Source organism: Nerophis lumbriciformis, linkage group LG08 (assembly GCF_033978685.3).
Source record: "Nerophis lumbriciformis linkage group LG08, RoL_Nlum_v2.1, whole genome shotgun sequence".
In the NCBI taxonomy this organism is placed as follows: Eukaryota; Metazoa; Chordata; class Actinopteri; order Syngnathiformes; family Syngnathidae; genus Nerophis; species Nerophis lumbriciformis.
This window is the reverse complement of record NC_084555.2, coordinates 34,966,697-34,992,679: the sequence shown is the minus strand read 5'-3', so window position 1 is coordinate 34,992,679 and position 25,983 is coordinate 34,966,697. Positions and strand designations below refer to the sequence as shown.

General features: G+C 40.0%; 1 protein-coding gene across 7 annotated transcripts in view; it reads right to left on the bottom strand.

Moving 5' to 3' along the window:
* The window catches only part of eml5 (EMAP like 5), a 112,368-nt gene extending 87,590 nt beyond the window's left edge, over nt 1-24,778 (bottom strand). For 5 of the 7 annotated variants that reach the window (XR_009816026.2, XR_009816028.2, XR_009816024.2 and 2 more), the window contains exon 1: nt 24,220-24,776. Coding sequence is in view for 1 of the 7 variants with exons in the window: in XM_061968762.2 (XP_061824746.2) it covers nt 24,220-24,416 (197 nt within the window). In the remaining 6 variants the exon portion in view is untranslated. Of the gene's footprint in view, nt 1-24,219 lie in introns of all 7 variants that reach the window. The other 2 variants (XR_009816025.2, XM_061968762.2) reach the window with 2 other exon arrangements.
* Nucleotides 24,779-25,983: the final 1,205 nt, after the last annotated feature.

Here is a 25,983-nt window from a genome sequence, read left to right as displayed (position 1 = left end):
TAATAACAATATCACTGATAATTGGTTAATATTCAAGTCGCAATATGTAAATTGAATATTGCTGGGTGGGTATTTATTGGGTTTTATGGGCAGAATACAAGACTTCCCATTGGATCCATTGTAAGCTAACTTTTATTTATGTTTATTTACGAGTTAGTATGCATTAAAAAAAACATCTGTCAACGAGATTGTAAACAATAGGCAAAATTCCAAAAACGTGCAGTTCCCATTCAATCCCGATCACAAACGTCAATCCCCTATGACTGATTGACGTTTATTTATTTATTTCAGTACCCCAGCTGACAAGCGGCTAGCAGCTATTTATCTGTTCTCATACACAGTGTGGATTAGCTCCCCTAAGCTAATAAAAATTACCTCCATTGCGGAAAATAAACTGCATTTCCAAGTGGCTTAAGTATCATTATCAAGTCACGAGAGGACGAGGCTAAACATGTTACACACCGAGAGTAAGCCAGGAAATAGCACACTAATAGCTAAGCTAATTGCAAAGCTAGCTTGAAACAACACCAACTAATAAGTGCGTAGTAAAGTTTAAAAAGTGGAGATGATTTAAAAATGGAGAGAATAACATTACAACAACTGTTGGTGTGTCAGCATTGTTGCAGCCAGAACAGGACATGTAAGGGCGAATTGAGCCAAAAATTGGTGGCGTCGATACCAAGGGTGGTATCAGTATATGATTGATACTAGAGTGATTAGATTGATATTATTATTTTATCAAAGAAAATTTTTTTGTTTTTGGTAATATTTTCAAACACATGGAATAATTCCCTGGACACAGAAGGACTTACAGGGGAAAAAACAAAGGGTTTAACTGAGGACTAGTAGCAGTTTTTTTTTTGTTTAGGTATGGTGTGCTATTGACTTTGTTTTGCTCAAACAATTGTATGTAATAAAATACAATAAGGAACTAGTTTAAATATTGTGTTGATATTGGTGAACTATCAATAACTAGAAAAATTGACAGTTAAAGGGGCTGTTTGCAACTTCCTCACAGTAACATTTTTCAAAGCAAAATAATTTACAAGAACACCACCGGCTAGCCTTTGTTACCATTTAACAGAACACATTTGTTTGGCAATTGTCTATATTTTTCACAATTACACAGTTTATGTAATAAAATAATTTTACCGGCCCCAAAAAAAAAGGTTTGGTGTTTACGGCTGTCACTCACCCAGTCTCATCAACACATACAAACAGGGAGCGCGTGCGAATCCAAAAAAATAGTGCAAAGAAGCAATGAACAATTTGCAGTCATTTTGTGATGATAGAATATACATTCAATGACAGCTAACGCTAGCTACCCAAATTGCTATTATTAGCTAACGAAAGATAAAGTAATGCCGTGCATGTATTATGGACGTATGTAATTACGTAATTACGTATAAGAAGCAGTGAGAGGGCGGGATATACTGTGTAAAATACATTGGAAAGTTGGCGCCCTCTATGCATTTGTGTAAATGTTGCAAACAGCCTCTTTAATACATGTGATCGGTACTAGTATCGGGCAATCTCACTCAGGCGATTGGTATCGGCAGGATAAAACCTTGACTCCCTCTGCAGTTGGATCAATGACTTCCTGACGGACCGAAGACAGCACGTGCGGCTGGGGAAGATTGTCTCGGACAGTCGAACCACGAACACTGGTACTCCTCAGGGCTGTGTACTTTCCCCCTGGCTCCTCTCCCTGTATACAAGCTACTGCACCTCCAGTCACCAGTCCGTAAAAGCTGCTCAAGATTGCGGACGACACTACCCTCGGATGGCAACGAGTCCGCCTACAGGAGAGAGGTGGACCGGCTGGCGTCCTAGTGCAGCCTCAACAACCTGGAGCTGAATGCCCAGAAAACAGTGGAGATGATCATGGACTTCAGGAAAGTCACAGCTCCACCATCCCCCCTCACCCTGATTGACTCTCCCACCCCCGTCTCCATCGTGGACTCCATCCGTTACTTGGGCACCACCATCACCCAGGACCTCAAGTGGGAGCCGACCACCATCTCCTTCATCGAGAAGGTCCAGCAGAGGATGTACTTCCTGCAGCAGCTGAAGAAACTTAAGGTGCCGACCGAGATGCTGGTGCAGTTCTACTTAGCCACAATCGAGTCCATCCTCACCTCCTTTATCCCCGTGTGGTTCCCCGGTGCCACAGTCCGGGACAAGCATCGACTGCAGCGCATCGTACGTGCTGCTGAGAAGGTGATTGGCTGCAAACTCCCTATTCCTCCAGGACTTGTTCTCCTCCAGGACCAGGAGGCGTGTGGGTCGGACCACAGCTGACTCTTCTCACCCTGTACACAAACTATTTTCCCCTCTCCCCTCAGGCAGGAGACCCACACCTCCCGCCACCTGAACAGTTGTTTCCCCTCGGCCATCAGGCACATGAACAATAACAAGATCTGATAGCTCAGTTACAGCTCATGTTATTCTATTCTGTGTTATATGTGTTTTATGTTGCACGATTGCACCAAGTAAAATTCCTAGTTTGTGAACCCGTTCTCAAACAACGGCAATAACAACTATTCTGATTCTGATTCTGATTGGAACATCCCAAGCTATTGCGAAAGACTGGTTTTGCCTTTTGCTACCACAATGCTTCACTTATTTTTACACTTGTATGACTGTTATAATAATTGGAATGTCCGTTTTAAAAATTCCCAGTACAGTTAATATTGGTTTAATGATTGCAGGTTTGACGTTTGGATTGATTACTTTGTTCTAAAATCTGATCAACTCAAGAGGTCAACGTCTAGAACAGATTGCATTCGACTTTGGTTTTAGAACTATCAGGAAAGACATATTTTTGCAATAGCTTTTCTACCCATCTTCTGTTTGTCCATGTAATAGCTTGGAGAAAAACACTCACTGAGCCATGCGACAACAAAAGTCCTTGTTTCCATGTAACTTCTCTGAGCTAAAATGTCCCAATAAACACCATGTCAAACAACAGCCCGCGGCGTAACGTCAGACTTCTTGTTTGATAATGGCTGTTTTTTTGCAGCTGTCTTTGATTTGCAGTATACTTGCTATACTATAGTACATCAATAATGCATCGATAAAAGAGCTGTTATTTTTTTAATCTTTTTTATATAAATGTTAACTCACGTGCATGAGGAGCAGATGTTTCTGTGCAAAGAATGCATAGAGTAGACCTACAGCCTGATGAAAACATGGCACCATCAACCGCAGTCACATTTATTGATCAACTTTGGCACCATCAGTTTGTGACTACCAGCACGGTTGCAAAACACTGAGTCACATTCTTCAGCGGTAGTTGGCTGTATTTGGTTTTCGCCTCAGTGTGATTTAAAAGCAGGACAGGATTAGACACTTTCTGGAGGTATATCTGTGATTTTTCCGGAGGTTTGACATTTTTAATCCAGGCGCCCAACAAACTTGATCTGAAACACCTGCCCATGCACTGGCTGCTTAAAAATAAAAATAAAAAGTGAGTTTGGAGGACAGAATCGTGCGTTGTGCTCTGCTTTATTCACGGAAGATGTAATTTAATTTGATACAATGGGGTTTTCTTAACATTACATGTACAGTTTGTCTCGGAAATTAAAGCAGTGTGCATGCTTCTTATTGGAAAGGGTGCCAAACAAGTATTACATACATAAGAATTGCCACAATATTTCAATCAAATCAAACAAACAAATAATAAAGAAATAAAACAACAACAAAGGCAGCTTCCAATGCATACTTAACAATTTTGATTTCCATGAAAAGTTGAACCAATAAAGAACAATCTCTCACTTTATTGTAATTAAGACATCATGGAATTGAAGTGCCCTGCGATGAGGTGGCGACTTGTCCAGGGTGTACCCCGCCTTCCGCCCGATTGTAGCTGAGATAGGCTCCAGCGCCCCCGCGACCCCAAAGGGAATAAGCGGTAGAAAATGGATGGATGGATGGATGGATGGAATTGAAGTAAAATTATATCTGCAATGGCTGAATTGTGCTTTTGCCTATCGAGCAATATCATTTCATAATTTTAGACCTGCTGGATGACTTCAGGGGCTGATTGAATTTGTAGTTTATTATTCTTCGGTCAATGGTCAACAAAACAAACAAACAAACAGTTGTACATTCATAGATTGAAAATAAAAATGTTGCAGACCGAAAGGGTTTAGGTTGAAGTTGAACACTTATAGCGCCTAACCCTATAAACAATGTCAAGTACAAGATGAACTTCCGAAAATTATGAAATGTCTTTTGTACAACATATTATAAATACACATTATACACAATATGAACACTGTTCAATTATATACACATAAAGGCATGTGAAATATCCTTATACGCGTGTTAAACCTTTGTACCAATTTATATACTATATACAAACAATTATACTTCCATTATTGTTTATATCCCACATTTAGTATTTTAATTAACATTGATCATAGTATTAACTACTGTGTTGATTCAAGAGTGATATATTTTTCCAAGACAATGGTCTTAAAGTGTTTTTTAAATGTGTGAATGGACCTGGAACATTTTAAGGAATCATCCAAGCTGTTCCACAGTTGAACCCCCCTGACAGAAACACATCTACCTTTTAAGCTTGTTCTTATCTTAGCTTTCTGGAAGACAGCTGAACCTCTGAGGTCATAGGGATTCTCTCTGGGTTTGAACCTCTCCTGTAGACACCCAGGCAGCATGTGGTTATGAGCTTTGTACGTCACAATAGCAATGTTGAGGTCAACAAGATCATGCAGTTTTAATGTTTTTAATTTAATAAACAGAGCATTGGTATGGTCATGATAATCTGCATAATTTACAATTCTAATCGCTTTCTTTTGAAGTAAGAATATAGAGTTGATGTATGTTTTGTAATTGTTACCCCAGATTTCAACACAATAATTAAGATAAGGGAGTACGAAAGAATTATATAACATATTAAGAGCCTTTTGATTTACGGAGTTTTTGATTTTATGTAACATAGCAATATTTTTTGCCATTTTTGTCTTAAGTATATTTATGTACAGTTTCCAATTTAATTTATCATCTATATAGATTCCCAAAAATGTTGTTGACTAAACCCTTTCTATCTCCATATCATCAATTCTTATATGACACTGTATGTTATTTTTCCTATTTCCAAAAATGATATATTTTGTTTTATTTAGGTTGATTGACAGTTTATTGGCATCAAACCATTGCTTTAGTATGTGGAGTTCGCTCTCTACAGTCTCTAAGAGTTGGCCAAGGTCTTGCCCAGAACAGTACAGACTTGTATCGTCAGCAAAGAGAATACAATTGAGTTTTTTAAAGATTTTGCAGATATCATTAATATACAATAAAAACAATTTTGGTCCCAGTACAGAACCTTGGGGCACTCCATGTGTTATAATCTTTTTATCTGAATCTACATTGTTCATATGCACATACTGTTCTCTACACTCTTAGAAATAAGGGTTCCAAAAGGGTTCTTCTACAAGGGCTGCGGTTCTAACTGGAACCATTTGCTTCTGAAAACCCTTTCCCGAAGAAAGGGTTTTTCAAGGGTTCTTAGTAACGCTAATGGTTCCAGTAAGAACCATTTTGATCCAGAGAACCCTTTAAAACCCCTTTTCTGAATAATTGGTTTTAAAAGGGTTCTCACTAACACTAAGGGTTCCAGTAAGAACTATTTTGATCCAGAGAACCGTTTTTGGAAGAAAGAGTTCTTCAGGGATTGTTGAAAGCATGGGTAAGATCCTGTGTCACCAGGGACATACTTCCTGATAACATTTGCCAATAATGGTGCAAAATACATTTCCTTGTGACTACTGATACAAATACTTTTCATATTCAATTTTTTTGTTTATTTTAAAGCAAACTCTTCTTCCCCAGATCCTGTTGATCAAACTGTAACATAATTGCCCATCTTGGGATTTGAACACCTGCCACCCAGTCTAAAGTCACTGGCAATAGTGACTGAGCTAACCAGCTGGCTGCCTTCAGTCATCAGGTCCACCATACTAGTCTATTACCTTACACCTTAAATAAAGTTGATTTGATTCTGATCAGACATACAAATAATAGCAGTGTTCTGTTACCAATTTATTTCCACAACCATTAATTATAAGAAAGCAAGATCTTCATCAGCAAATCTTGTTGACTCAGGCAAAGATTAGCTGTGACTGGGAGGACCATTTTTGAAATCTGCCTTGACAACTGCTGTCTGGCTGGTGATTCCATTTGAGAAATAGCTCAGTGATTTAGGAGCTGGTTCTTGGTGCCAAAGAACCTGGGTTCAAGCCCTAACAAAGGTGGTGATGACAGCTCATGAAAATGCCAGATGGTCTTTGTGAAGCAAACATATACATTTTAGAGTCATGATAGATTAAACATCAGTTATTAACTTATGGAGCAAATCGAATCAATTAAAAAATCAAATTACCAATATCTCCATTCTGTCTAGATGCAATATGTGTATTTTCAGATTTTTGTCTTGATAACTGATATATTTACAGTGGTTTCAAATCTGCATGCACAACAGTGAATGGCTTAATCAATTTGTGAAGCCACTGTTGAATTGTCACTTGCCAATTAGCTCAGCATGATAGACTACAGTCTTTGGTTCTATTGTTGTGGATTTTAGCCTCAACTGGTGCAAAAGGAACATTATAATGTCAACTGTCTTGCCTTCCTGTTCTCCTGTTTGTTGCTCAGAATTGCCTTAATTTGCCAAAAATCGCCCGGACCCGACCCATCGCTGCGCAGCAGTTATTATTGTGTTTATTTAGTTTAGTTACACTACTCCCTTCTTCGGGAGGAAATGACACACAGCAAAGAACTAGCAAGGTGGTCCCTGCAGCAAGGATATAACCCCTCTTTCTGGGGCATCTAAGATAGCTATACGACTCACTGGACAAAGGCTTTTGAAAGTTTGTTACAAGTCAGGTAATCTAGGGATACAGTTTGAAGTTGTGAGTTCAAGGCCTGGTTGATGCAGAGTGACCATGTTAATGCATACTGAGGTGATGTGTGGATTAGTGACAGACAATTTAAAAAATATTAAACACTTATTCTACAGACAATTTTACTCATGTATTTGTCTCCTCCTCATACTTTTCCATGATCGGCCTCATCCCATGGCTGTTGTACCCTGCTGACTGGCTTAGTCCAGTTGTGAAGCTGCACATAAGTTAATTGATAGACAACGGTCTTTGATGTCAGAGGCCAAGCCTTAACTGATGCAAAAATCACACTGTAATGCTGACTTTTAGGCTACTACATCAGGGTTTGTTGATGCTGGGAATTGAACCCTGATCTCCCAGGGGAAAGGGCAAGGTTTGGTGTGTTGGGCCAGGGAGCTGGCATGATGGTGGCTGTCATGTGTGAGTTAAGAGCTGGTTGCCCCATGGATTGCACCACATGGTCTGGTCTTCCCTGCCTACAAACCAGGTGTGACATACCTATAGTGATTACTGTGAACAGAACAGAACAAAGAAGAATGGGAGAGAGAACAGAAGAAACTTCCGAGAATCAAGGTGAGCTAAATATAATATCTTATTTCAGCATGCTTGACCCTAGCTGAGGACTTTTATGGTAAAAGGTGGACTAAGCATTTGTTTCTTGTTATGTTTTGTTCGTTTGCTTATTTGTTTGTTTTCTTGTAGAAAACAAACAAACAAATTGTATTGTGGTCAAACAATACAATACCTGACAAAGCTCTGCTGAGAGCTGCCATAACAAAATAGGTTACAATATATCTGTACAATTAATCTGAAATCATCCTAAAAAGGTTATCGTAGTTGTTATTTTAATGAAATAATATAGTATAAATTGTCAATGTTAGAAGGAGCTTTAACGTTGTCGGTAGCGGCGTTGCGGTCGCCATCTAGCTCGTCTTTGGAGGGATGGGTGGGCTGGTGAGCACCATGGATCTAATACATCCATGTTGAGCACACACTAATGTGTGGGTAGGAGGAGCAGGGAGACTGGGCTTGAGCTTGGTCTCCAACATAGTGGTAGCAGAAAGATAACACAAGACGAAGGTTACAGAGAGGATGATTCTTCCATATTATATAACTTTTTAAAAAACATGTACACCTCATCTTAATGGTTACCTCTTACTATATTGCTTGTCATTTTTCTTGAATGCATATAGGCTCAGGAGAGTGAAGAATGTAGAGAGGATGAAAGGAGCATTGAAGCTCATATCAATGAAATGTCTAAAGAGATGCTTATGGTACACCCAGATCTGAACTCTTTAAAGGAGAGAATGAGACGAACCTATGCATACCAAAAGACTTTCATGGCAACTGCCAAGGCAGAGGAAATCATCAAAAAGTTTCCCGAACTGAAGCTTCCTAAAATAGTTGGTATCTTCAAGCATTGAATTGACCATATTTAATTGTATGTGTATTATTTCATTCATGATCATCAAGTATTTTGAGATGACACTTTTTATCCCTCCTTACAACTTCTGTGGGAGATGAAGGAGCAATTCCTTGTAGAAGCTGATCGCAGAATGGTCACAGAGCTGGATCGAATGGCAACGAAGATGGTTCAAAGAGCATCTATGTGTGACCTAAAGGACTTCTGCCAGAGGGCAATCAATGCCTGCCTGGATGATTCAGTAAGACGAGGTATCTAGGCCTATACAGGTATGTGTATCTATAGGAGCCACAATCTGTATTTCTGAAAACAAAAAATATTACAGAATAATTTTATTTCCTCAGGACTCATTAGGGATGCAGCAATTCTACTGCTGCCTTCCATTTTCAGAGAGGACTCCTCCTTTCTATACACTCTACTGGAGGTAAATACTGCATTTAAGGTCAAGATTTAGGAATTGGCATTATCCATATTATGGCAACATTGAGTCATTTTGCTGTTTTCACAGCAGGTTTTATTTACTGACATGTATCTGTTTTTATTGCATAGGAGCCAAGCGTGCCTACTCCAGCAATCATGCTCCATAACCAGTGTTGGGACTAACGCGTTACAAAGTAACGCGTTACTGTAACGCCGTTAGTTTCGGCGGTAACTAGTAATCTAACGCGTTATTTTTTTTTATTCAGTAATTTAGTTACCGTTACTACATGATGCGTTATTGCGTTATTTTACGTTACTTTTGATGTAGTATCGGCTAGAAACAGAAGCGCTGCGGTGACGTTCTTCTAAAACTTCCTCTGTCACAAGCCGGAGAGAAGAAAAGAGGCGCGGTCTATGTGTGTGTGTGTGTGTGTGTGTGTGTGTGTGTGTGGGGAGGCACACAAGTGAAAAAAAAAAAGTTGTTGGCACGTTCAGTCCACACACAGCGTGGTCATGGCGAGCGGAGTAACGGAGGAGCTTGAACGCCCCCGCCATTGAATCGGTGTGTTTATAAGTGCAGACTCGGTTGTGCAAAACGAGGGTTTTAAACACATGCTGAACGTGCTTGAACCACGTTACGACATCCCGTCGCGCACCCACTTCAGCAATAAGATTGTGCCAGATCTTTATGAGCAGGAGAAGAAAAAAGTTGTGGATGAACTATCCCGAGCATCATCTGTTGCGCTCACGACAGACGTGTGGACGTCCAGCGGAACTATAAGCGCTCACTTCATCACAGCAGACTGGGAGATGAGAAGACACGCCCCCTCTACGAGAGTCACCTTGCGCAGGTACTGACACAAGCAGTGGAGGAATGGAAGATAAAGATATCCCAGTCACATGTGATAATGCCAAAAATCAAATAATTACAGAGAATGAGGCAGGACTGGGACCACAGATAGGTGCTTTGCACATGTAGTGAATTTGGCATCACAGAAGGGAATCTCAGTCAATAGGATGGAGCGCCTCTTTGGGAGGATCAGGAAGGTTTCTTACTTCCACCCAAGCACAACAGCTGCTCATGTGCTTAAGACAAAGCAAGAAATGCTAAAGCTGCCTGCTCATACATGATGTCCCAACGAGGTGGAACTCCACTTATGATATGTTGGAGCAGCAGGCAGCTATATACTCTGCATTGACCCACAACACCCTGAAGACAAATGTCACCCTGTCTGATGATGATGTGAGAGTGGCAGGTGAGGTCCTCCAGGTGCTTAAACCCCTCAAAAGTGTTACATCTCTACTGAGCACTGAAACTTCACCATCTGTGTCAATGATCCTGCCACTGAAAACAAGGATTCTACAATCCATGGCTCCAAGTGTGGAAGACAGCAGCATCACTCCAGATGTCAGGCTTTATTTCACTACCTATGTTTCAAGGAAGATGATGTGCCTTCTTATGTTGCACTTTAACTTGTTTTTTATTAATGGTCATTGGTCCAAGTTTAAAGAAAGGAGGAATGCCTTTTTATGTTGCACTGTTTTTCATTAATTATGTTAAAAGGAAAATAAAAATGTATGTCAAGTTGATCAACAGATTGTATTATTCTCCAGTGCAATAACAGTATTGAAATGAAGGCAAAAAGGGCATTAATGGGAGCTTTAAAAAAAAAAAGAAGAAAAAAAGAAGTAACTAAATAGTTACTTTTCACAGTAACGCATTACTTTTTGGTGTAAGTAACTGAGTTAGTAACTGAGTTACTTTTGAAATAAAGTAACTAGTAAAGTAACTAGTTACTGGTTTTCAGTAACTAACCCAACACTGTCCATAACACACACGAGGGGAACCCTTTGCAGGCACAAAGGATAACCTATACCTGGATGGTATACAGGTTTTGACTGAGGACAGCAGCATGGACATATCATATGCTATGAGTGCATTAATGTCACTCTATATTGTTTTTGCTGTCCAGTACACAAAGGAACTGAGAAAAACTCTTATTTTCATTGAAAGATTTGTGTTGGGGAAAAAGGATCACAGTGTTGTACCCATTTCAGTGAAGAGACTATACAACTGTGTCGGAAGTGGGGAGTAATGAGTAGATGTGTTGCAGCATGGGATTTCATGCTTTATGTTCTTGTTAATGGTCAAATTCCTGCTGCTGCCCTTTGTTTGTACATATTGATACAAAAAATATCCCTTATTTAATACATATTAAAGACCAATACATTTTGTTTGATTTTGGCATAGTGACGTCTCTGGATTTCCATTATTGTTACAATACGAAACATTTTGAGTACTTATTACATAACACTGAAAAGTATTTCAACATTATTTAAATCAATGTGAAAACTTTGTGGGATTCCCTCACTTTCTCATGATTCTGTTCCACTGTCACAATTAGTACATACAGTATGTACACTGATTCTTTTCATTGGACCATGCATTATTTTATTGTTTGTAGATAGCTTACAATAAGGCGCAGTAAATGCAGTAAGTGCACCTTGGATTGATTGAACTAAAACTATTTTGTGTCTCTTTCTGCCATGTCACCATTGCTGGAGATTTATTTACACAAATGCACCTACTGAGGACAGCATGATGTGTCTGGCCTGTCATGTTGCTGATTCCACTGGACCTATGCTGACTTTTGACCTGTTCTCCCCTGGGACCTACACAGCCTCTCCTGTTTTGTTGGACTATCTTTAAATAAATGTTTTTCTCATTAAAATGTTTTGAATGTTTGTTCAATGTCAACATGATAAATGACCACAACATAATATGAACTAAACTGATCTGTAGAATACAATATGGTTCTTTATAGAACCCTCAGAAGACAAGACGGTTATCGGTGAAAACCTTTGAAAAGGGATGTTTTTAGAACCCCCTGTGTCAGGTCTAGATGAAACCCTTGAAACATGAAAGAGTTCTTAGTGGAACCCCCTGTGTGGGTTCTAGATGAAACCCTTGAAATACAAAAGGGTTCTTAGTGGAACTCCCTGTGTGGGTTCTAGATGAAACCCTTGAAACATGAAAGGGTTCTTAGTGGAACTCCCTGCGTGGGTTCTTTGTAGAACCTCTCATGGGGGGTTCTGGGTGGAACCTTACACACACAGTTCTAGGTATAACCCTTCATGTTGGGTTCTAGGTAGAACCCTCCAAAAGGGTTCCAGGTGGAACCTTTATAAAAAGGTTCTACCTGGAGCCGAAAAGGGTTCTCCTATGAGGACGAGCCAAAGAACCTTATATGGTTCTACTTAGCACTTTTATTTCTAAGAGTGTACCACCAAGATAACTTTTCAACCAATCATGAGCAAGACCTCTAAAACCATACCTCTGCATTTTGTTTAAAAGTAATGTGTGATCGATGGTGTCAAAGGCCTTGCTCAGGTCAATAAAAACGGCAACAACAAACTCCCTCTTATCGATTGCAGTGGTTGCCTCCTCAACTAGTTCCATCACTGCCATGGAAGTGGACCTGTTTGGTCGAAAACCGTATTGGTGTTCGCTTAGCAAGTGATACTTATCAATAAAACTGTCTAATCTTGACACAAATAATTTTTCAAGGACTTTTGAAAATTGTGAGAGTAGAGAAATAGGCCTATAGTTGGTGAACTGATGCTTATCTCCACTTTTGAAGATGGGAATAACTTTTGCCGTTTTCATTTTCTTTGGGAAAACTCCTTTTATAAAAGAAATATTACATATATAAGTGAAGGGAACAGCTATAAAATCAACAATTTCTTTGATCAGAGAAAAGTCCAAGTCACAGCAGTCTGTTGACTTCTTGTTTTTCTGAGAATTCACAATTTCTGTGATTTCACTTTCATAAACGGGGGAAATAAAAAACGATTCTAAGTTCCTTTGAATGGTTTGTTCATTAAATGTGACACTGTTTTCAGGTTGTACAATTTCATTTGCTAAATTAGGTCCAACATTCACAAAGAAGGTGTTAAAAGCATCTGTTATTTCCTTAGGGTCATTTATAGTTTGATTATTTTCTATGAAATAGCTTGGATGTTCCTTATTTGTCATGTTTTTTTTAATGATACCATTTAAAACTTTCCACGTACCCTGGATGCTATTTTTATGTTGTTCTAATAGGTTACAGTAATGTGTTCTTTTGCTGTGCTTTATTATTTGTGTTAACTTATTTTTGTACGTTTTATATTTGTGTTCAGTTTCTTTGGTTCTGTGCTTTAAATGTCTTCTGTAAAGATAATTTTTCTTTTTGCAGGACTTCAATAATCCTTTTGTGATCCACGGTTTGTCCTTGACAGTGCTGTCCTTAATGTCATGTTTTTTCATTGGACAGTGCTTATCACACAGTGTTATGAAAATGTTGAGAAAGGTTTCATATGCCTCATCCGGGTCTGTGGAGGTATAAACCTCCCCCCAGTCTTGAGCACATAACTCAGACTTGAATGCTGCCATAGTTTCTGGTGTTTGGTGTCTAACAAATCTATATTGAACTGCTTTTTTGGCCCTTCTCTCATCAAAGAAACTGTGGAAAATGCTGAAAACAGGTAGATGATCACTTACGTCATTGAGTAGTAGTCCTGCTGTTATTTGATTCTCCGGTTGATTGGTGAAAATGTTATCTATCAGTGTGGCAAAGTCTACTGTTATTCTGGTTGGTTTTGTGATAAGGGGAAAGAAATTATTGCTGTACAGTCCTGTTATAAAATGGGTTGTTTTGGTACTGTCCATGGGGTTCAGAAGATTAATATTAAAATCACCGCACACAATATGGATCTTGTTTGATTTACTAAACAAATAATCCAATTTTTGATTGAATGTATCTAGACATGATCCAGGTGTTCTATAAACACAACTGACATTTATTTTTTTTGATTTTTCTACTTCAATTTCTACAGTTATACATTCAAAAACTCCAGCTACAACAGTTGATTTGCTGTCAATCTTCCAACATTTTAAATCTTGATTTACAAAAAGTGCTACTCCTCCTCCCCTTTTCCCAACTCTGTTTGTGGTGAATAATTCATAACCATCCAATCTTATTTCACAACACTTGTTCTCATCAAGCCAAGTCTCTGAGACTGCAACAATACTAAATTTATTGAACTGGCTCAGATATTCCCTAATATTGTCAACATTTTTATACAAGCTTCGGCTATTAAAATGTATTACAGTAAATGATTTGTCCACATTCACACATTTAAATTGTTCGTCTGTGTAGTACTCACAGTTTCTGGTAATATTATTGTAAAGATTACAATCGGGATCTATGTCACTGCCAAACTCATTTGAATTGCAGTTATAATTGATATTGTCGTAGAAGTCTAGTTGGATGTGATTATAATTATTATACAGTTCACTACTATGATTATTATCAGTATTTCTACATTCTAATTCCTTATCACCAACATTTGTAAAGATATTTTTTAATTCACTCTCCATTATATTTTAGTTTTTTCTTTTTCTTTGAACAGATAACACATTTGTATCCACCTCCACTGAAACACGCACCCACACCCACGCACACACAAACACACCCACACAAACACACGCACACAACTGACAATACTTTTACTCTATTATGAGCGTCCCAAAGCAGTCCAAATGAAAACAAGTTTGTATTTGGTATTAAGTTAGTGTTTATACGTGGTGTTGAGTATATGTCTTTATGATCCAAGGTAAGAAAAAATAAAAAACAACAAAAATAGTCTGAGCATTCCAAAAATAAGCTCATCAAAAATCTCACTGTAGCTGTCCTCATCAAAAAAGAAACGATCAAAAAATGAGCTCGACAAGAGTGCAATTGTGACTGTCCAAAAAATGGAACAATCGACATTATCTGAATTGTTCGAGGTCTTCAAGTTCTCTTATCACTTTAGCTTTTTCCGGCGTAGATCCATTCAGCTGAATGAAAATCTTGCAGTTTCTTGTCCATGTGGCTCCAATCTTGTTGTTTTTCCTGAGGATCCGTGCTTCCCGTGCTATATCCGATATTTTCTTGGTCAGATGCTCGTTGATATACACCGCTGATCCCTTCAACTTTCTTCCTTGTCTCAATAGTTCCGTTTTGTGTCTCCGGTTTACAAAGCGCACAAGGACTGCAGGCTTTGCTTTGTCTCTGCGTGGCAGTGTATGACACGCTGAGATATTGTTTGCATCCACTTGTATGTCTTTTCCTTTCAAAAAGTGCAAGACTTGGTCCTCCAGAGTTTGCAGATCCTCTGTCTCTGCGTCCTCTCCAACATTCCTGCCCGCCGTAGCAGCTCGGGCATATGAGCGCGGTCTGATGTTTAGTCCCGTGATGATGACATCTTCCATCCTTGTGTACTGCTCTAAGTTTTCAACTCTCCTTTCAAGATCAGTTATTGTCTTGTCTTTTTGTCGGATTGTTTCTTTGAGTTTCCTCACTTCATCTACAAGCTCCGTTAGCTTGCTTAGCTGTTGGGAGACGCTAGCCAGGTCCCCTGACATGAAGTTTAGCGACTTGCGTATTTCCTCTATGTCATTCTCCATCTGTGCGCTCTTCTTTGGAGGAGGCATGACAAAAATTACGTCGATGCTTCCCACGCCTTTTCTATGTATTTTGACCGAGTGGATTTGATAATAATTACTAAATGTTGTCGCAATTTACGGGAGCGCCGTATTTAATTCAATTTATACGCATTGGTGTTTTCAGACTTTTTTTTTTAATTATGTTATTTTTTTATGGACTGTATATTAAAAAAAATCTTGCAATATGCATTTTCTTACATCTTGAGCACACGCTAGCAGTTTGTGCCAGACTCTCTCATGAGCGCACCTTCAGCACGCTAAAAAAGTAGATCGCATTGAGGTACTGCTTGTAAAATGCTCAGAAAAAGTGGTACATGTCTGCTGCATGCATGATAAAATTAATGTACAGTAAATGGGTGTCTCCAAAGTGAAAATAAGTTGGTCTGCACTAGTTGTTATTGCACACCCAGTCTTAGTAGATCAAACGCAACATGCCAGTGGTGTGCCGTCAGGGCCAGCGAGGCCTTCTCTGCTGGCCTAACATAACCAGAAATCATGATTATAATTAAAGATTATATTATTTTTTTAATTTACTTTCCCTAAATATTTAAAATTATATATATTCTCTTCAAATCATATTATGCTTGTTCCAGTGCTCTTGTTTTTAGTTTTAGTTTATATCCAATCAGAATTCAGCGAGCTTATGTTGCTGTGCACTGTCAGTGAACGGGGACTTACAGTGATAGACAGTTGCGATAGCCAATCAGATCACTAGCTGTTGTCAGTAAGGACTTCTAGCTGGCCTGACATTGAACGTGACATTTACGCGTCCTGGGATTGGATATTCATCGGGACCTAGCGGATGAATTAGAGAACACATACAGTTGAGAGACAGTTGCGATAGCCAATCAGATCACAAGTTGTTGACAGTAGATGTTCTGTTACAACTAAAAGTTGTAAACTCTTGTTGTTAAAGTGTGTCATGCTTGTCATTTAATTAACATTGTTACATGTGTATTTGTCGCCATCATGTGGTCCGGGCAGTTAATATATATTTGAGAAGTGTGTACTTTGAATCAAACTTTATTGACCGGAAGTTGCATAAGCCAAGCAGGGAAATTTACAGTATATGTTTTAATTGCTGATGCGTTTTAATTGATTTTTAAATGCACCAGAAAATAACCCGTTTTGTACACTGTTGATGTGTTTCAATGCAGAGTAGGGTGTAAATGTGTTCCTGTATAGTATTTATCCAGCAATGTTCATGTGGTGACATCAATTATGGTATTTAGAGAGGTAATCATTGAAGTCGGAGATCAGTGAAGGCCTAGGTGGGAAACGCACGGCCTGCCACTGCAACACGCGCACTAATAGTATACACAATTTTATAATTAGCACACATCCATCCATCCATTTTCTACCGCTTGTCCGTCTCACGGTCACGGGGGGTGCTGGAGCCTATCTCAGCTGCATTCGGGCAGAAGGCGGGGTACACCCTGGACAAGTCGCCAGCTCATCGCAGGGCCAACACGGATAGACAGACAGACAACATTCACACTCACATTCAATATAGTGTTGCCAATCAACCTATCCCCGGATGCATGTCTTTGGAGGTGAGAGGAAGCTGGAGTACCCGGGGGGAACCCACGCAGTCACGGGTAGAACATGCAAACTACACACAGAAAGACCCCGAGCCCGGGGATTGAACTCAGGACCTTCTTATTGTGAGGCACACTCACTAATCCCTAAGGATGATGCTCGAAACCGGTTTTCCCGGTTGTTCGATAAGAAAAGAACCAAGTCCTTGGACTCGAATCACTTTTTAAGAACTGGTACCCGTCATCGAGACCACTATAGTAAAGAAAAAGAGTTGGTTCTTTATTCGAATCCCTGGGAACGAATCCCATCCCAACAAGAAATGCCCCGTGGGACATCACAAGAAATGACTACACGTAGCTCAGTCATTAGGCGCAGATGGGGAAAGCAGGAAAAAAATGGACCGGAAAAAGCGCTCCAAGGCATGGCTTCATTTCACCCAAAAATTTGAGGAAGCGGCAATATGCATTTATTGCCAGGCTTCGCTCTCGTGTAAGGGGGGGAAGCACAACAAGCGTGTCGTGTCTCCGACACGTGTTGAAGCAGCGGCAGAGACGACGAAGAACGCCCCTCTTCTTCTGCCAGCTGCCCAAGTCCCAGCTACAGTGGCGGTGACGCCGGTGAGTAACTAACGTTAACTGTTGCCGGTTAATTTCCATATCTGCTCACTTGTAGTAACGTTACCTCTTATGTCAACCAGGACTGCAGTAATGTTAGCTAGACTAACGTTACCTAAGCATAGTCAGTGGCTAACGGTAACGTTAACGTCAGCCTTTTTGTATGTGTCTGATAACGTTAACGTTATCTTGTAGCCTACACCACGACAGAGTTTGCAAGTCTGTCTAATAAACTAGTGCTTTCTTTATTTCTTTAGTTTATTTGGAAAATGAACACATTTACAGTATAATACATCACAGTTTCACATCATTTCACTTTACATGAGTAGGAAGAAGTAAAGCTGATTTAATCCTACCCCTTTCCCACTTCATAGCGTTTACAAATATATACATCATTTACTGACCTTTTTATAATAAAATATCTGTGAATTAGTATATACAACAGTTTTGTAATATGTAATTAATTAATTCAGTCATTATTAATATACTGAGATGAAGAATATCTTATTTTCAATAAGGTTGAAAGTATTTCTCATAATTCTTCTTCTTTGTACTTTGTAAGCATTATTCATTTGAACAACCTCTTAAACTGGATCATATCAGTACAATGTTTAACTTCTTTACTTAATCCATTCCATCATTTAATTCCACATCATTTTAGCTGTTTGCAATTTTACCAAATCATCGAACTTTAATATTTTTGACTCAATAAATAAAGTGTTTGTATGTTCTCTATATCCAACATTATGTATCAGTCTAATTGATTTTTTTTGTAACACGGTTAACGAATGTAGTGCACATTTGTAGTTATTTCCCCACATTTCTGCACAATAACTCAGATATGGTAATACTATAGTATTACCATATTATTTTTGACTCAATAAATAAAGTGTTTGTATGTTCTCTATATCCAACATTATGTATCAGTCTAATTGATTTTTTTTGTAACACTGTTAACGAATGTAGGGCACATTTGTAGTTATTTCCCCACATTTCTGCACAATAACTCAGATATGGTAATACTATAGTAGCGAGCAGTAGAGAATGTGAAGTGATTTGTTGAACCAAATATTGTGTGTTTTTTTCCATATACAACAACTTATCTGGACTCGATAAGAGAATCGATAAGGAATCGGTTCGATAAGAGGATTCGATAATAGGCTCGAACTCGATAATTTCTTATCAAACGTCATCCCTACTAATCCCTGTATCACTGTGCTGCCCAGCACACTGTTGAGCTTGTGGTATTTGAAACTTAGTAAATCAGGGCCAAACAGTACTGTTGTACTACTGGAAACAAAGCCATAAATAAGCAACCCAAGGTTTAGAGTTATACTATATGCATGGGAGAAGATTCAGATTAGAGCAGAGAAAAACTCAATTATTTCTTGTGACGTGATGACGCATGCCTGGGCTGTGCTGAGTTGCAGCAATTGCACAAAGTCCATGGAAACACGCGCCATCTTTTAGTAATTGGCCGTTTTTTGTACTCACATCTTTGATGGAGTAACTGGTCTGGGCTTTTTTATACAACTGTAAATACCATCAGCATCTAGTTTATCCATGTATTGATACTTTCAGACTATCTAACAGAAAGGAATGGTACATATAAAAGTCTGCATTCATGAGATGAACGGACCACATACAGAAAGCTTTGTGTTATAGGTGACAAAGCAAATTAGTATATCAAAAATTCCATCCATGGATCCATTTTCTACCCCTTGTCCCTATCGGGATCGCGGGAGGTGCTGGAGCCTATCCTAGCTGCCCTTGGGCGAAAGGCAGGGTACACCCTGGACAAGTCGCCACCTCATCGCATAGCCAACACAGATATATATCTCATTAATAATTAATTAATTTTTTTACTATATGCCAAGCAGGCTGTAGGCCTCATTTTGGACACCCCTGTCTTATACCATGTTATTTAAAGAAACATAGATGCAGAAATTTAACCATCTCGTACAACTTTTATTTTTCCAATTTACCATAATTTCCTCTTGCCTCTCTGCCTCTGCAAATTCACAAGTTTCAGGCAGTCAGCACCCGTGTGAGCTGCTTCGCCCACAAGGCAGCAAGCGTTTGGTATCGCTATAGTCCAATGAATAATGAAGCAGGAGCCCAGCTGAGCATCGACACAGTATATAAAGCTAGTTATCTCCAGGCCAACACGCGCACACATGTCAACACAAGTACTGGATCGTTGGACACTTGTCATTGTCGCGTGGCGTGCTGGGTAACCCTGGATTATCAACATCATCATACTTAATTATCTTCCTTTGATCAGAAAGATGGTGCCTTGTGTTTGATGAGCTTCCAGGACCCAAACAGAGCTTCACAGTGCTCGTGCTACTGCAAAAATAAGCATTAAGCACTCAATTTAAAATATGGTATAACTCATTTGTTTTCATAACATTTTTGGATTAAATTATTTAATTTATTTAATATTATTAATAATAATCTATATACAGTATCTGTTATCAACAGGTATGTGCCGGTTGATCGGCCACTGATCAGTATCTGCCAATTTTCGTAAAAAGGTACGTGATTGCCATTAGCTAGCAGTTAATTATGTGTTTCCATACACAGTGTGGAGTCGCTCTTAATGATAGTCACCTACATTACGGCAAATAAATTGCATTTCTTTTCTTACGTTTTCTTAAGTATCATTGAAGGACAAGACTGAACATATTACACAGAGAGGAAGGGAATAAGGATCAAGGTTAAATATTGTGTTGATATTGTTAAACTAAAGTGTCGATAGCACTCACCATGAATAAAAAATAAAAAATCCAGTTAATAATGATTGGTGTCAGTATTGGTATCGGCCGAGCTCACTCATGGATGATCGATATCGGAATCTGCAGCAGAAAACCCTGATCGGAACATCCCTAGTTATCAGTCATGTTATTTCGCTCTCTGATGCAAAGAACTAATGCCAAGTTTTGACATCTGTTAAATATCCTTGTTAAATCATTCAAGTATGACATCTATCTATCTATCCATCTATCTATCTACCGTATATATAGCCTCAGTGTTTGACCACAGAACTCTCCAGGTACCAATTAAATGACTGCACGCTGTTAAAATAAGTTATTTCAGTTCATGAAAAATATTTAATTAAACAGTTTAATTCCCCTTATGTTTTTTTTCTTATTTATTTCAATCAAGTACATAGATTAGACAACATTTGTGATGGTGCGATAAACAGTAATAATAATAACCTGTAGTAAAACTTTGAGTTTAGTGTTATCGTTTTAAATTTAAATAATCGAAAAACCGTGATTGATAACTGCATTGCAAACAGATAAAATCCTAAAACACTTATCAGTGAAGCTGAAACACAAAACATGCAAAATAGTAGGTTTTATAATGTGTCAATTTATTTTAGTTATTTGAAAAAATAACTTGGTTAAAAGATTTCAGTGTGTGTATAAGTGCTATTTGAGCACAGTCAACAATACCACGATAATAATGATAACCGTGATCATTTTGGTCACAATAACCACGATATGAAATTTTGACACAGCAGGTGAAGTTTCCTATATTCCTGTTATTTCCACTAAGGGAATTAGGTATGAATGGCCAATGCATTCAGATTGTATTTGAATAAACAAGACCCTGAGGTACTTGAACTCCTCTACTTGGGGCAAGATCTTCTCCCCAACACGGAGATGGCACTCCACCCTTTTCCGGGCGGGAACCATGGACTCGGACTTAAAGGTGCTGATTCTCATCCAAGTAGCTTCACACTCGGCTCTGAACTGATCCAGTGAGAGCTGAAGATCCTGGCCAGATGAAGCCATCAAGATCACATGATCTGCTAAAATCAGAGACCTAATCCTACAGCTACCAAATTGGATCCTCTCAACGCCCTGACTGCACCTAGAAATTATGTCCATAAAAGTTATCAACAGAATTGGTGACAAAAGGGCAGCCCTGGCGGAGTCCAATCCTCACTGGAAACGGAGCAGACTTACTGCCGGCAATGCAGACCAAGCTCTGACACCAATCATACAGGGACACAATCAGGCGGTCCGATACGCCACACTCTCTGAGCACTCCCCACAAGACTTTCTGGGGGACACTAATGAAGGCCTTCTCAAAGTCCACAAAGCACATGTAGATTGATTGGGCAAACTCCAATTCACCCTCATCAAGGACCCTGCCGAGAGTATAGAGCCGGTTCACTCTTCCACGACCAGGATGAAAACCACACTGCTCCTCCTGAAGCCGAGGTTCGACTATCCCGCGTAGCCTCCTTTCCAGTACACCTGAATATACCTTACCGGAAGGCTGAGGAGTGTTATCTCACGATATTTGAAACACATCCTACGGTTCCCCTTCTTAAAGAGAGGAACCACCACCCGGGTCAACCAATCCAGAGGCACTGCCCCCAATGTCCACGCAATGCTGCAGAGTCTTGTCAACTAAGACAACCCCACAGCATTCAGAGCCTTAAGGACCTCTGAGCGGATCTCCTCCAACCCCGGGGGGCTCTGCTACCGAGGAGCTTTTTTAACTACCTCGGCAACCTCAGCCCCCAGAAATATGAGAGCCCACCACAGATTCCCCAGGCACTGCTTCCTCATAGGAAGATGTGTAGGAGGGATTGAGAAGGTCTTCGAAGTATTTTTTCCACCGATCCAAAACGTCCTGAGTCAAGGTCAGCCGCACACCTACCGGAACTCCACCATATACAATATTGACAGTGCACTGCTTCCACCTCCTGAGGCGGCAGATAGTGGTCCAGAATCGCTTCAAAGCTGCCCGGAAGTCTTTTTCCATTGCTCCGCAAAACTCCTACTATTCCGAGTGTTTGCCCCTGCGACTGCCAAAGCCGGCGCTGCTTAGCCTGTCAATACCTGTCTGCTGCCTCTGGGGTCCCATGAGCCAAAAGGACCCGATAGGACTCCTTCTTCAGCTCGACGGCATCTGGTATTACTACCACGACAGGCACCAACCACCTTGCGGCCACGGCTGCGATCAGCCGGCTTGACAATAGAGATATGGAACCTGGTCCACTCGGACTCAATGTCCAGCGTCTACCTCGTGACATGTTCAAAATTCCCCTGGAGATGGGAGCTGAAACACTCTCAGAGAGGAGACTCTGCTAGACGTTCCCAGCAGACCCTCACAATGCGTTTGGGCCTGCCAGGTCTGACCAGGTTACACTCATTAAAAGGATAAACAAAGCAACAGAATATCCATCCATCCATTTTTTAGCGCTTGTCCCGTTTGGGGTCGCGGGGGGTGCTGGAGCCTATCTCAGCTGCATTCGGGCGGTAGGCGGGGTACACCCTGGACAAGTCGCCACCTCATCACAGGGCCAACACAAATAGACAGACAACATTCACACTCACATTCACACACTAGGGCCAATTTTTTGTTGCCAATCAACCTATCCCCAGGTGCATGTCTTTTGAGGTGTGAGGAAGCCGGAGTAGCCAGAGGGAACCCACGGACCTTCGTATTGTGAGGCACATGCACGAACCCCTGTCCAACCGTGCTGCCCGCAACAGAATTTTTATTTTTTTTATTTTCTATAAGCCGCTACTTTTTCCCCACACTTTAAATACTGCGCTGTATACAATGCTGCAGCTAATTTATGTATTTTCTGGGTTCACAAGCTTCACATGCCGCCAATAAATTTAGCCTTGTCACATCAGACCAATTAAATTTGCGAACAGGTCACGGTGAACAAATGATATTGTTCACAATCACATTAAATCAAACGCACTCACATACTCATTCAGTCAGCTATTTAGAAAGCTGTGGACTCACCCTTGTCATTAAGACTAAACGACAAAATGCACATGACACAACCCCAGAGCAAAGACGATCGACCCTGCTATCAAAAAATTAAACAGCCGCACGGAACGGAAATCCACCACCACTAACAGCCAGACCAGGAGAGGAGGAGAAGGACAAAGGCCGTGCCCAACGACCTCTCCGGTAGGCTACTGTATGCCATGTTTATCATAAACCGTGTTTAACACAAACGCCTGTGTATATATTTTCTGTTTTAATGGGTACACCTGTGGCATATATTTGCGGACAATATACAGTAAATGCAAAATAAAAATTGTCCAAAAATTAGGTGTATGTGGCTTATATTTAGGTGTGTTCTGCAGCCCGGAAATTACGGTAATCAATTAATTGTTGCCGCCCTATATCTGACAATGTAAACCATTATGATTATGTCATGCTATATCTTCCATACCTGCCTATACATCTCTATCACTCAAAAGCTGATCAGCTAAATTAGATTTTTTTTTACACTAATGTAATAATGTTGCATTGACAAACAAAATACATTCACCAACGTGGGACAGACTGACAAGAACAGATTCATGTATATTGTAATGTAATGCTAAAATACAGATTCATACATCTGTAGATAGGCTCTATATGTATTAATCTATCAACAAATACCACATTGTCATTTCCATTATCTAACATTACAACTCCCGGAGAGAATCCTGGGTTTATTGATCATTATAGATCCAATTAACACCAATTGAATATGTATATATATTGACAGTGAATGGTGTTGAGCTGAAGTGTCCTTGAGCAAAAAGCTCTGGAGCCTCCCCTCCACCACTAAAACACCCACCCACCCACACGCCAGCCCATGGTATGCTGCTGTGTGCGCCATGTAAGCCCCCTATGGAGGACTCCAATACACAGGATCACGTAACACAAGGAGACGCTGTCCAGGGTGCTCAAAGCAACTCTTTGTGTTGACTCGTGTAATTTGCACTGTACCTGATGATGTCATCGTTGTGGCCCAAGTAGAATTTCTGCTTGTGCTCTCGGGTGTTGTACACCACTCCCACGCCAGCCACGAAGTAGACGATCTCCTTGGCGGCGGTGTAGTAGAGGTTGTTGCGGCACTGGTGTCCCCGGTATCCGTACACCCACTCCAGTCTCAGGTGGCAGTTGGGAGCAGTTCTGTCAGCCATGTCTCACGGCGGTCGCTGCCACGGACTCAAACAATGTCATTAAACGCGGGGGATCTAATTTAACACCGTGGGTGTCGTCAATTCCGCGGTGTTTTTACCAGAGTGCAAATTAAACCAGACATGTTTTAAGATGGCTGTGAACTAATAGTCCGTCAACCCTGAGCGAAAGCACTCTATCTCTACACTAAGAGCAGTTTCGGAAGCCAAGTCGTCGGTAGTGGGAGTGGTCTCATAATTGTACAGCTCCGTGTGGGTCCTCTCCGACACAGGTCAAAGCTCCCGTCAAATCCTACAACCAAGATGGAGCTGCGCTGTTATTCCACAAGCTCCACCCACACCAATGACGGGCAGACTTCTAGGCCAATCAGAGTCTGGATGACCATTCATAAGGCAAAAAAGCCGGAAAAGCCCAATGTTATAGAAAGTTCTGGTTAAACTTTTAAAGAAATACAATTTAAAAAGTATTAATGACATATACCCTTCAAAGGATTTTTTGAAACTTAAATTTAACATGGAGGTTGTTGGCTGTTATATATGTGGAGCTGTAGAGGATGTCAATCATCTTTTTGTGGAATGGGAGAGTGTACATGTGTTTTGGGAGGAGATCAGAGATTGGCTGAGAAACAAAGGTGTGGAGATGTCCCCATTCTCTATAGATGAGATGAAATTTGGTTTTTTTTTTATAAACTACTGTAACATAGAAATGTTTGTCAACATTATTATGCTCCAGGCAACATTTTTTTCTACATTAATGTCGATTTATGAAAGTAAAGCCTACATTTTCTAATTGGCTTAATAGGTTACAATTATCAATCAAATCTTGGAGAATGATTAAGAGTAAAAAAAGCCCTTAAGTTTATATCTTTGTTAAAAACATTTAAAGTGATTTAGATAGCTCTTTTTGTCTTTTTTTATTTATTTATTATTATTATTATTTTATATTTCTTAATATTATTACTTTATGTGTTTGCTTTTGTTTTGTTTCCTTGACGTTGAAAGTGCCTTGACTTTTGTGTGAATTATAAATGTATGTTAGTTCAATAAAAAAAAATGTTTTAAATAACTAAAAAAGTTGTGGTTCAACTGTTTTTTTTACTTTAAACCACAATGACTTAAAACAGACGGGATTTGACACATCAGTATGTCTGGAAGCCATTAACCTATATTAAAAATTAATTTTGTTGTCTCCCTACCATTCTCGGGAAAGTTAACGTACAACTGTCACAGTCTCTGTCTGTGTCTGTTTGTCTGTGTGTGTGTGTCTTTGGGAGAGTGGGCGCGTTTTGGGTGTGGGCGTGGCTCCAGCTCTCAGCCTGGCACAGCTGATCCCAGCACCCTAATCACTCACCTGCCTGCCATCAACTCATCACCTGCAGCCTACAAATGTTTGGACCTCACTCGGCGCGATTGCCAGATCTTTTCACCTTTCTACATGTGGTAACGCTTCTCGCCCGTTTGTTCTTGAATTCTATCACTTTTGACAATCTTGCGAATCTGCCATTTTTGTGTTTTTTCCCTCTGCCTTCAGTTCCCTACCTGCCGTGTGTGCCTGCTCAGCCTGCTCGCC